This window comes from Aptenodytes patagonicus, chromosome 14 (genome assembly GCF_965638725.1).
Source record: "Aptenodytes patagonicus chromosome 14, bAptPat1.pri.cur, whole genome shotgun sequence".
Taxonomy (NCBI): Eukaryota; Metazoa; Chordata; class Aves; order Sphenisciformes; family Spheniscidae; genus Aptenodytes; species Aptenodytes patagonicus.
In genome coordinates this window covers 2,043,649-2,056,043 of record NC_134962.1, presented here as the reverse complement: position 1 = coordinate 2,056,043, position 12,395 = coordinate 2,043,649, and the positions used below count along the sequence as shown (strand labels likewise).

At 60.7% G+C, this 12,395-nt stretch overlaps 1 protein-coding gene across 2 annotated transcripts in view; it reads left to right on the top strand.

Annotated features, from left to right (window-relative positions):
- The first annotated feature begins 3,153 nt into the window (after positions 1–3,153).
- Positions 3,154–12,395, top strand: part of ZNF512B (zinc finger protein 512B) — a 31,853-nt gene continuing 22,611 nt past the window's right edge. For both annotated transcript variants that reach the window (XM_076352187.1, XM_076352186.1), the window contains exons 1-3: positions 3,154–3,180; positions 7,685–7,807; positions 11,747–11,826. In XM_076352187.1, coding sequence (XP_076208302.1) covers positions 7,687–7,807; positions 11,747–11,826 — 201 coding nt within the window. In that variant the 5' untranslated portion in view covers positions 3,154–3,180; positions 7,685–7,686. The remainder of the gene's footprint in view (positions 3,181–7,684; positions 7,808–11,746; positions 11,827–12,395) is intronic.

Below are 12,395 nucleotides of genomic sequence, written 5' to 3'. Positions count from 1 at the left end.
AGAGGAGGGAACGCACACGTGTGCTTGTCCCGGGTGACACCCCACCGGGTCGCCCCATTTCACCCCTGCCCATCGCGGGGGGACGAGGCCGGGCTTGCCAGCCCTGGCAAAGGCTGCCTTGAATACACCTGAATTTTCCCTGCCCTCTCGAGAAGGCAGAGCCTCCCGCCCTGCCTGCACCGCTGCCTGCAGCCCCTGCCCTCTGCTCAGCCTGATGCAGGAACGGGGCAGAGCTGATGAGAAGGAGCAGCCGCACAAAATGTAGCATCCTCCATGGGAAGCCCAGTAAGATGGTCTCCACATCAAGATTTATCTGATCCTGGCTATATAATTGCTTTTTCCCCCCTCACCTCTTCCTGGGGTCCGTATCAATTTAATTTACACGCTCAACGGCTTGGACTGCTCATCCCCCGCTGCCAAGCACCTTCTCAGGCATTTATGGCTGCAGCGTGTGCCGGGCTGCCTCTCCTCTGCCTCCTCCTGCCTTGCGCGGTGGGAATGGTGGGTACGCTGACCCAGGGGCCAGAGCAACGAGGAATCACCGCTTGGCACACGTGGTCCTGTCCCCGCCACAGCATCGTGCCAGTCTGCAAGGACGAGCTCTCATCCACGACCCACCTCTGCAATGAAGCCACAATGCAAGAGGAGGTGCGATGGTTTCCTGCGAGCACGCGGAGAAAGGCAGCACCGCTGCCCCTGCCACTGTTCTTCCTCCTTCTCCTCCTCCTCCTCCTCCTCTTCTTCCTCCTCCCACCCTTCCCAGCAAGGCTCTTCCACACCGGTACAACTCTGCGCATGAAACAAAGCACTCTTCAGCATCTGCTCTACATTTGCTGTTCTTTTCAAGTCCATTCCTTGGCCCCCTCCCCTCCGCTCAGCGGGGCCTGAAAATAGCAACTGTGGCTGCCTTTATATTGCGTTATTTCAGAGTTTCTGCACCTCGACCAGCCCGCGGCCGGCCGCTCTCCAAGCCTCTGTATAACCCCCCAGGTGGCCAGGCTCCCCCGTGTCTCCCTCTCACCCTCACCCCGCTCCTCGAGATGCAAAACTGTGCTTTGCAGATGCAGAAAATGAACGCGGTGGCACTTCTGCACACTCGCGTGTGCGTACACGTGCGTGTTCCCCACCGGCACACGTGCCCAGGGTGGCCATCAGGATGCTGCGGGGACGAGCGAAGGCGACTGGCACCGTTTGCAGCCCTACAGCGAGGAGGAGACTTTGAAGGTGCTGAAGATGCTGCCTGGTCCCAGTGGGCAGGTGAAGCTGCCTGACAGCCCTAACAGGCAGCTGCTTTCCTGCCCGCTGCAGGTTAACAGCTCTCCTGGCAGGCAGTTCGTTGGCTGGGAAGCAAAGCTGCCTCAGATATGCCTCATTTTATACAAAGAAGGTGGGCTGTGCCTGTCCCTCCCACCCCGCTGATCACCCTCCGCTCCGCCGATAATAATACCTAGCAATTACACAAAGCTTTCCCTGCTCTCCGCAGACATTAATTAAGCTCTTTCCCCGCAATGGAGACAAAGAGGGGAACCGCGGGGAAACTCCCAACTTGGGTTGGGTTTTTTTTTCGCTTCGATTTTGCATGGCTGCGCCACGGGGCCTCCCGATTCCCAGTGGCACTGCATGAGCCACATGCCGGTGATGGTGCTTCAGGGCGGCCCCGACAGCAACGGTCGCTCTGGGTTTTGCTCTCACGTAGCAAAATTTGTTTTTCCCTAATTTCTAGGCAGCTGCGGCCACTCAGATGGTGATGCTGGATCCTGGCGCGGCTGTGCATTCCCAGTGCCCATAACCGAGGCTGGCTCTGCCCTGCGGCACCTTCCCGGGTGCCACCGGCTCTGGGGAGGGTGACACCCCGAGCCTGGGAGCCAGGAAAACGGGACCATCCCACAGGCACCACGCCGGCCTCGCACCCAGCCTTGTCCCCAGGAGCCGGGGTGTCTTCACAAGGGGACCCAGAGCCTCCTTCCAGCTGCCTGCACCCCGGGGTTAGAGGGGGGATGGATGGGCAGGGCACCCTGCCTGCACCCTGGAGGGCAGGACGATGGGCAGGGCAACATGGAGGGCAGGACGACAGGCAGGGTATGCTGCCTACACCCTGGTGGGCAGGACAACAGGCAGGACACCCTGGAGGAGAGGACGACGGCCAGGGCACCCTGGAGGAGAGGATGACGGGCAGGACACCCTGCCTGCACCCTGGAGGAGAGGACGACAGGCAGGGCACCCTGGAGGAGAGGATGACAGGCAGGACACCCTGGAGGGCAAGACGACGGGCAGGACACCCTGCCTGCACCCTGGAGGAGAGGACGACAGGCAGGGCACCCTGGAGGAGAGGATGACAGGCAGGACACCCTGGAGGGCAAGACGACGGGCAGGACACCCTGCCTGCACCCTGGAGGAGAGGACGACAGGCAGGGCACCCTGGAGGGCAGGACGACGGGCAAGACACCCTGCCTGCATCCTGGAGGGCAGGATGACGGGCAGGACACCTGGAGGGCAGGAGGACGGGCAGGACACCCTGGAGGGCAGGACGACGGGCAGGACACCCTGCCTGCACCCTGGAGGAGAGGATGACGGGCAGGACACCTGGAGGGCAGGATGACAGGCAGGACACCTGGAGGGCAGGAGGACGGGCAGGACGCCCTGCCCGCACCCCGGACAGGCAGAGCAGCCCTGCCTGCCCCCTGGCGGGGCGGGGGGGAGCCGGCGGGAGGCCTGCCCTGCCCTGCCCTGCCCGTACCGGGGGCCGGGCAGCCCTGCCCGCACCTGCCCGGGCCGGGTCAAGCCGGGCCGGGCCGGGGGGCGCTGCCCGGTCCCGCCCTCCCGGGGCAGCGCCCCCGCCCGCCCTCCCGCCCGGCCCCGGCCCCGGCCCCGTCGGCGGAGCCACGCGAGATCCGCGCGGCGCGGGGCCGGCGCGGGCCGGCGGCGGTGGCGGGGCGCGGGGCGGGCCGGGCCGGGCCGGGCGGGGCGGGCCGGGGAGCGCGCATGAGCCGCGGCGGCGGCGGCGGCGGCGGCGACGGGCGGGCGGGAGCGCGGCAGCGGAGCGCGGCGCCGCCGCGGGTGTGGGCGCGCCGGGGAGCCCCGCACGGCGGCCCGCAGCCGGGGGCGGCGGGCGGCACCGCCTCGCCGGCCGGGGGGGCGCCCGGCCCTGCGCGCCCCGCGCCGCGGCCCGCCGCCGCCGAGGTAAGCACCGAGCCGCGGCCCGGCCCGGCTCCGCCGGCACCCCCGGCCCCGCCGCGGCGGGGACCCCCCGCGCCCCGCTCCGCTCCGCCCGCCGCCGCGTCGCCATTTTGCCGCTCGCTCTTCCCCTCCCGGCGGCGCGGCCGGGCCGGGCCCTCCTCGCCGGCCCGTGCTGGGCCCCGGCCCGTTGGGGTGAGCCCCGGCCGTCTACCCGGGGATGGGGCGGCGGGGCCCGGGGAGGCGACGGGCCGCGGGGCGGCCCGGCCGGCTGACGGGCGGCGAGGCGGCCCCCGCTCAGGCCCGGGGAGGTGCAGGCCCGGGGCGGCCCTGCCCGCACGGTGACGGGTGGGAGCAGGGGTGACAGCGAGGTGGGGCAGATGGGGGGACAGGGCCAGCCAGGGGGCAGGGGAGGTGGGGGCGCAGCCAGGCCCGGGGAGGTGACAGCAGGACCAGGCGGGGTGAAGGTCCCCGTGTCCGCTGGCCCCGGGGATGCCCGGGGCGGGGGGACACCCCGGTCCCCGCCTCGGTACGGCGAGGTCTCATTGTCTGCCGGGCGGTTTCTGTGTGCTTTTCCCCTTTGCTTTTGTGCCTGGGGACGGGCGAGGGGGGGAGGGACTGGCTAACGTGCTTCAAACAGAAACTTTACACTATCAAAAAGCCTCGCCCGCGCCCAGAGAGAGCCGCTCGGTGGGAGCACGGCGGCCTCACGCCGCAGGGTGAGTTGTTCCCTCCAGGAGAGCCTCACCGGGGACAGCCACCAGCCGCCGGGCTTCGTTCGGCGTGGGCGATGGCAAGGGGATGCACCGCGCGCCTCCGGAGCCGCCCGCTCACCGGCCGTGCCCGGGGAGGCAGGGGCTTGCAGGGCTTCACCCACCACGTGGTTCCCTCTCGGGAAGCCTGCGGCGAGGGCGATTCCTCTCTCTCCCGAGGAAGCCTCTCCCACCGCTTCCTCGTCTTTATTCCCGGGAAGTTTCTCCCAGCGCGTGGCCGCGGCTCCGGTTCGGCCTCAAGCTCGCGGGAAGGAGCACGGCTCCTCCGGCGGCAGCAAAGACCGGCAGCGCCCTTTGGCGTCCATCATCCACGCCGGCCTCGTCGCATCTCTGCCTGCATCCTGCCTGGCACGCCGCTGGCGCCAGGGCAGGGGCGGGCAGCTTGCTTGCCTTTTTGGCATTGCCTACATCTGGAGCCGTTGGTAAATTATTAATGATAAGTGGAGAGGATCGACGGGTGACCAGGCTGGTCGGTGCGCAGCACGGTGCATCCGTGGCGATGGGACCGGGGTGGGAGTCCCGGCAGGAGAATTTGTGGTCAAGGACCCACGGGTGACTTTCCCCCTTGCAGCGATAAGGATGTCTGGGTGCTGAGAGGGTCCCAGCCGTCCCTGGCTGCCCTACATGCTCCTGTGGACCCCATCCAAAGTCACGGACGGGCATTTATGCGTGGAATTATTTCCCCTTTTCCAGTTTGTGCCCAATTTCAGGGCTGTGCCCAGCCTGCAGAGCCTGACAGCTCCGCAGGAGGTGTCTGTCACGGAGGGAAAGAGCCTGTCGGGGCGGTGAGTGGCTGGGACGTTGCCATCCCTTGTCAAACCCGGCGGAGGAGCGCGTGGCTGCGCCGGCCGGGCAGGGATGCCGGTGGCTTGGGAGCACGTGGTGGGTTCCCAGGCTTTGCTCCCCTCTTCCTGCGGCCGCAGGCTTGCTCCTCGCCCCCGTTCCCGGCACTGCCAGCTCGGCCTCCGCTCATCCCGTGCTGGCTCCTGTGTTGACACGGGCTGTTTTTTTCCGGAGCTGGAGTGGGACGCTTCGAAAATGCTGCCACGAACTTCTAAAAAGTTACCTAAAAAGAGCTGGAGGCTTCATCGGCAAAGACGTTGCCAGCCCCGACCGTCCCATGCCGCGTCCTAGCCCCGCTCTCAGGCAGGGCCTGCCGATATCTTCTCCTCCCGTTGCCGGTTGCAAAAGGGTTTTCACCAAAAACAACGAAAGTGTGGAAGGGCGCGGGCTGTTGCCCGGTTTCAGTGTGTGTTACTGAAAAACGAGTGAGAAGTTTGGACATTACAAAAAAACCACAATGGCCTGATTTCTGCTCTCTGGCTCCGGGGCAATTCCTCTCGGATCCCTGGGGTTGTATCGGTGGCCAGGGAGCAGAGTTTGGCTCTCGCTAAGTGGTTTATGGGATTTTTATTTTTCATTTAGCCAAAAAATAAGAAGGGGAAAAAAATTCAAAGAAGTATTTGGTGTGGAAAAACAAAAGACATTCAAAACCTCCTCAGCTGGCCAGAAAGGATCCCTTTGAGGGGACAGATGTGTTAAGGGGAACGAGAAACGTCCGGCTGCGGGAGCAGGGCTGAGCCAGGCACCTCGAACGCGGCAGTGGTTTCGGGAAGGGAGCATTGGGGGGGTGATGCTCAGCACTGCCCCGGCTCCCGTGGTTTGGTGTGCGCTCCCATGGGGTGTTCAGGGCACAGGAGTTGGGCACCTTGGCTGTCGACAGGGTCTGCCCCGCCTGTCACCCTTTGCGAGTCGTCCTCGAGCTGCCCGGCGAGGCGGACACAGAGGTTTTGTGGTCTGTCGCCCGTCCGACGGCAGCCCTGCCTGCCTGCGCCCGGGTGTCTCGCCGCTTGGGGTGCGAGCGTGCTGGTGGCCACCGTTCGGCACGGGGGGTCCTGCTCAGCCTTTGCCCCGGCGCTGGCCCTCCCTCCCCTCTCCTTCTGGGATGTGTGCCCGGCCCAAGGGGCGAAGCCATGGCACGGTTGCATTTCAGCACTAGCCCAGGTTGGATAAACGTGTCAGCTGCGTGGGTTTCCCCTTGGTTTTCACCCCGTTGTAAAGCGCGGAGATCTTGTCATCTTCAGCTTTCAGTTCGCCGGTCTTTCCTGAGTCTTTTTTTTTTTATTATTTTTATTTTTTTTAATTCGAGCAACTTGAGGATCGCTCAGAGGAGCAGAGGTGCCAGGAGGCAGCACAGGAAGGAAGGGGACTGTCATGTTCGTCCCCGGAGGATCGGGGGCAGTAGCAGTGCCCACGCGACTGAGAGTGGAGCCGTGATTTGGGAAGAGGCCGCAGGGACCCCTCTCTGTGCCTGCTCCGGAGACCAGCAGTCCCCGGGACAGAGCCACTGGCAGTCAGGCTGCGGCTCCTACCCAGGTCTCCCACCGAAAGAGCCCAAATTAGCTGAATAAATGGTCCCTGTGTTCAGCACCAAATGCCAGAGAACCTGTTGCCAAGGCTGGAATTTCTCACTTGATCCGATTAACCTTTGTGTCCGTGCAAATAACCCCATATGTGTCACCAGCCGAACGCATGCCAGAAGCTTTTGCCAGGTCTTCTCGCAACATCTGGCCTGCACGCGATGCACAGTGCCCATTCCCACGTGGAAGGTTCCCCGGGGGCACCTCGGAAAGGACTGTTGGACCCTCATGTCCCAGGTGTTGATGGCACAGCCGGCGATCCAGGCACACGGGAGATGTTCCCCCTCCCTCTGGGCACGAGGACAGGCGGGATGAGTCTGGATGCTCAGGGCATTAACTCCGTTGAGTTAAACGATGCCAGCGTGATCTCGTGGGAGGAACTGGGGGTGACGAGTCAAATCTGTGTTTTAAAAAACCCGTGTGTGTGGGAGAGAAGTGTTGAGCAAAGGTGAAGAAGGCACCAGTTGGCACTTCCCTTAGTCACGCTGCCGGTGCCTGGCTGAGCATCAGCATCACGTCCCGGCCGAGGTTTCAAGGCCGTGGTGGTCCGGGGAATCACGTCCCAAGGGCTTGATGCTCTCGTTTTGGAGGCTTGGAGGACTCCTTTCCCCCGGGGCCGTATGCAGCACCTCCCGACGCAGCCCCCGTCCTCAGACGTGTCTTTGCTTGTGCTGTCGGGAGGGGAGGAGGGTACTTGAAACCAGCCGGGGGCAGAGCCAGCCGCGCCGTGGGCTTCGTCCTGGCACCGCCGAAGTGGAGGGGTGTCCTGCTGCCCGCCTCCGTTGGGAGCAAGATTGGGCCTTCTGCGATAATTCCTGGTGTTCATTATTTCTAGAGAAGCCAAATTGAATTATTAATATGAAAATTCAGATAACGTTAACAATTCTCAGTTTATAACAGTTTCCCATTAATAAGGAAAATTGGAAATTTATCACTACATCTGTTCGTTAAAACTCACTTTTTTTTTTTTTTTTTTGGTGTCTTAAATGAAAGCAGTGAAATAAACGAAGAGGGAAAGCCATTTATTTGCTACTTCTCTGGGCAAAGTCAGCCCATAATTTTTAATAAAGTCTTTGCCGTTATATGTGGAGGGGAAACCAGCTTATAATGAACGCAGCTTTTCAGCCATGTCTGTGGCGTTGCTTGACCGTAGAACGAATACTCGGAAACACGTCCCGTTTCTTCTCTTTGTGGGAACCTTTAAGCTGCATGATAGTTTTCTAATTTCCTTCCCTCCCCAGCAGCTCTCCTTGCTTTCAGCATGTGTTGCTCCCGGCTCCGAGGAGTGAATTTTAACGCCTCCCCTGCTTCTTTCAGAGATGGCGGATTCCTATGCCTGTAAAGGTGGAAGGAAAACTGCAGGCTCTAACAAACCCGCTGCCAGCAAAGAAAGCAGGACGGAGACGAGGATAAACCCGCCGGCAGAGCTGCCCAAGCTCGGTAAGGAACTGGGTTTTTCTTTCCGTGGAGGTGGATGGGGTGGAGGGGACGAGCTCAGGGGTTGGGGGGGGGCGGCTGCCACAACGAGGGGGTGCGAGTGCATCGTGCCTCAGCGTGCCTCTGCTCCTCGCTTCGACCTACCGGCGAGGGCTGTGCTGGGCCAAAAAAGCCCCAGACCCTCGGAGCTGCAGAGAGCCGGTCCCTGGGAACAGGAGGGGAGGGATGGAGACGGCCTCTCCCTTTCGAGAGGCGTGCGTCTGGCTTAACGAGGTGGGTGTCTCGCCGCCTATTTATCGTGTTGGTAGCTAAGTGTTACATCAAAGGATGGAAAGGCTTAAATGAGTTCAGACCATCTGCTGTCTCCTGTGTCACGGCCTCCGGGATGGAGGCTTGCGAGTGGACGAGCCCCGGGGGACCTGCTTCCTAGGGGCTGTCACTCTGACGGATAGCTGATTTCTCTATCCAGGAATCTCCAGGCCCAAGGAGATTTTTCTCCTGTCTGCTTATGCTGGGCAGATCCCCTCTGCGGGTGCGGAGAGGCGCTCGCTGCCTTTATCTTGCTGACGGCAGCCCTGGATGCCGCGGGGCGCCTGCACCCAGGGCGAGGGTCGGACCCCAGAGATGTATCTCAGACCAGGCACCCAAAATCGGTGGCCTCACGGAGAAACGCCTGTGCCCTAAATGTTTCCCAAATGCCGCTCTTCCCTTGAGGGGGTTGAAGCTGTAATCGCTAACAGAGGGGTATAACTTATTGCTAAGGGGAATGAACTCCAGCTGTCCGCAGTATGAACATACCTGCATTCGGGAGAGCGTTTTTCCCTGCGCCACATCTTATCAGCACCTTTAAAAGTAGAAAAGCCCCTTTTTTTAGCCCTTCCTTCTGGTTTAGATGGACTGAAAGCGATGAGGCACAGTGAAGGGTACTCCGTGATAAAGAAAGATACCGCATTGCTCTCCCTGGGAAAGTGCTGGAGGTGGAAACGTCTGCCAGGGTTCACTTTGTTGGGGCGGATTAGGCTTGATGCGGACTGGGGAGAAAGAGGCCTTTCCTGCAGTCGCTTTGCTGGCCCCCTCAGATGCAGCAGCTTGGTTGGCGCAGGGAGCATCCTTTCCAAGCCAGGTCTTGGTCCAGAGAAGCCTCGAGTCCATCCGCAGGCCATCCCCGGTCCCGTTTCTAAAGAGCACGACGTTTCCACCCGGCTGAGTCAGCCCAAAACTGCGGTAACCTGCTGCAGGGGCACGCAGCCACAGTGCCGGCCATAACACCGAGCGCCGTCGGGTTCGTGGCTCCTGCAAGTGCCTGTGAAGTCCAGGGTTTAGCAGAGCCGGCGGGTGGTGGCCAGGAGTGGGATGTTGGAAGAGGAGACGTGATTTCTGCTCCTCCTGTCCCTGTCATCGCTGTCCCCAGCCGGCAGCTGGTCAACGAGGGCATTGAGGGACGGCTGGGCTGGGCGCTCTTGTGCACTGGTTTGGCACGAAACGTCCCCGAAAGTTTTGAAACTTGTGCAAGTTGTGAAAAGGAGAGGAGAGCTGTCACTGAGCATCTGCACGAGCCGCAGCCCCGGACATGCTGGGCTCCCAGGGAGAGCTGTCCGGAGGGACAGGGACCTGCTGCCGTGGGATATTTCAAATTTGGAATATTTTGAAGAGTTTATGAGAGAAAACAGAAAACAGGGAGAACAATAAGCAGGTAACTGCAGTGTTGTGAGCCTTTGCTTCAAATCCTGTATAATTTGGTGGTTTTTCATAAACTGCCAGCTCATGGAGTCCCATGATGTGCAAGAAACATAGCTCCGTTTCACGTGCAGGGTGAGGTCCTCGCTTACACGAGTGTGGAGGAAAAGCCTGAGCACGTGGTCTAAGAGCAGTGGAGAAAATACAAAATGCAGAGGGCAGCTGCGATGCACAAACGTCCTTCATGGGCGCTACGAGAGTTTTGAATGAACCCTGCACAGTTGCTCCAGAACTAGCACGGTTTGGGGCCAGGCTTGCAAAATCCTCCCCTCTCCTTAGGACCACGAGCCGTTTCGGGGCAGGAGCCAGGCAGGTGGGTGTCCAAACCGAACGGGGTGTTTTGGGGACAGCTTAGAGGCTGCCTTGTGGGGGGGCAGGTAATTGGCTTTTTAGGGACTTTCTCTTATAGTCCATAAAGGTCACCACCTCCTGCAGACGAGGCCTTCTGGGCTAGAGGGATTTCCAAAGGACGCTACATCACCAAGGGACGCTTTTACGGGTATCAAAGTGGAGCAAACCAGCTGGCGTGACTTCAGGGGACTGGAAATAAATGAGCCAACTGTCTTGTTCGCTATTTTACCCCTGGCTGCTGGGGCAGAAGGCATGAAAAGGGAGAGAGTGTGTGGTTTTGGCAGTGCCTTTGTAGGTAACTGGTTGGCTTTCTGTTTGATTTCCATCCCTTGTTCCAAAAAAATCCTGGATTGGCTTCTGAGTACAGCCAGTGCCAGGCTTGGAGCTGAGCTCTGGTTTCTCAGGAGCTGGAGGGATTGCCAGCTCGGCTTCCAGCCTCTTCTTCTTACCTGATTTTCACCAGAGAAGAGTGTTTTACAGGTTGAGTTTAGATTTTTAATCTCAGTTATCCTCTCCTAGCTGTTTTGGGGTTTCCTTCTCAGGGATGCTTTTTGGCTTGTTCCTGTTCTTGTAGCAGGAGGCTTTTATTCCCAGTCCTGCTCATTAAGCCCTCCCAGATCTCAGGCTCAGCTTTCTGTACATGGCATTTCCCGTTGGCCGCTCACATCTGTCCAGTTTGTCTTTGGGTTACACCGACTCCCAGCATCACTTAAGATTACGGGTTAGCCCTCAAAATGCAGCTTAAGGCCTGCCGGGAGCGCAGAGCCATGGGGGGACGGCGCTGGGCGAAGGGAGCGGGGTCTTGGCAAGGCTCCCCAGACCTGTGAGGTGACCAGGGTGCTCTGTTCCTGCTTGGAGAGATGGGAGGTTGGATGTGAAAGTGGATTGATTTGGTGAACTGCCCTCAGCCCCTGCACACAAACCCCGGTGAAAGTTGTCGTGGTGTTTGTACCGCTTTGCTCAACCCATTTTGGGTGTGAAGTAGGTGAAATCGGGGGGTTTGCTGCCGTTGTGAGCCGAAGTGTCTGGTCTGGGGCTTGGCAGTTTAACGTGCTTGTATTTGGCGTGCCCTGTCACGCGACATCGGAGACTTCGTAGTCTCCCCTGATTGCAGTGTCTGGTTGAACCGGGCACATTTCTGCCCCGCTGGCATTCAGCTCGTGCTCAGGATGCCCCAAGAGCCTGCTCTGAGCACACGCAGAGCCGTGGCCCCTCACAAAGATGTCCCCACGGCTTTTCCTCCCCACCCGAGTCCCCCAAGCACTGCCTTGCCCTGTCCTCACCCCCCCCAGCCATCCCCATCCCTGCTGCTCCCCATGTGCTCGTCACATCCCCTGGGCCAGCGTCCTCCTGCAGCCCTGGGGCTGCTCAGCCACGCTGGCCATGCAAAGGGGATGAGGGATTTCTGTGCTCGACAGCCTGCCCAGGGCCCAGCGTGCTGACCTAGACGCAGATTTCTTTTGCTAAGTAGCGTAGCTGTTGAAGGATTTCTTCCAACCCAAATGGAAGGACAGTTTTCCGAAGCGAGCCCCAGCTGTGCTGAAACTGCTCTGTGTAAATGAAAGGAGAGGGGTCAGCAAACACCAGGAGAAGCAGCCGTCTCCTGTGCAGGTATCTGCAGGTGTAGGGGCTGTGCACTGAATTGCAGGGGAGGTGGCATTGCCTTCCAAAGGGGAATCGCTGTCCTTGCCAGGGCGGGGACACGGCAGCCCAGAGCTGAGGCAGACCCCGTGCAGAGCGAGGGAGCCGGCTGGGCGGTGGGAGGCTGGGGCTGGGCAGCAGGATTGCCGGGACGGCAGCTCCTCCGGCACGGCTGGCTGGACGGCAGGTGACGTGCGCTGCATCTGTTTGCAGGAAATGCAACCAGTGACAAAACTGAAGGCAGGAAGAAAGGACGACCCAAGGCTGAGAACCAGGCGCTGAAAGACATCCCCGTAAGACCCCGCGCGCTCTGATCCCCGATGCCCTCCCTGCCTCGCTCCCTCTGACTTGCCCTCCGCGTCTTGTTGCACCGCGTGCTTCGGCCAGCCCCGCTCCAGGGTTAAACCTGCCTTCCCGGTGGTTTAATCTTCAGAGCAGCCTTGTCTTGGACTCGGCAAGATCTTGGCCCCTGAATACCCTCCATGCCAGCGCCCAGCATCCTCCAAAACCCTGGTGGGGAACAGTACCCCCCCCCCCCAGCCTCCCCTTCCTAGGGCCATTCCCAGGTGAGCTGGATTCTCTCACAGCCACATCAGGTTTGGCTAATGACCCGGCAGCACCGGCAAAGGGGTGATTTATTCCCCGCAGAGTTGTGCAGTTTAATTCCAGCACGGTAGCATGGACAACACACAGAGCAGTTTGTCATGAAAGCATGGGCATGGGGTGATTTACTGACTAGATAAAATGTGGAGTGGTTAAATCACTCGGGCGACTTCTGGCCTGATTGATTCCCCAGCCTGGCCGGGAGCGTGCGTGCACTCTGGGAGGCACAGCAAGGTAAATTCTCGGGAGGAACCATTAG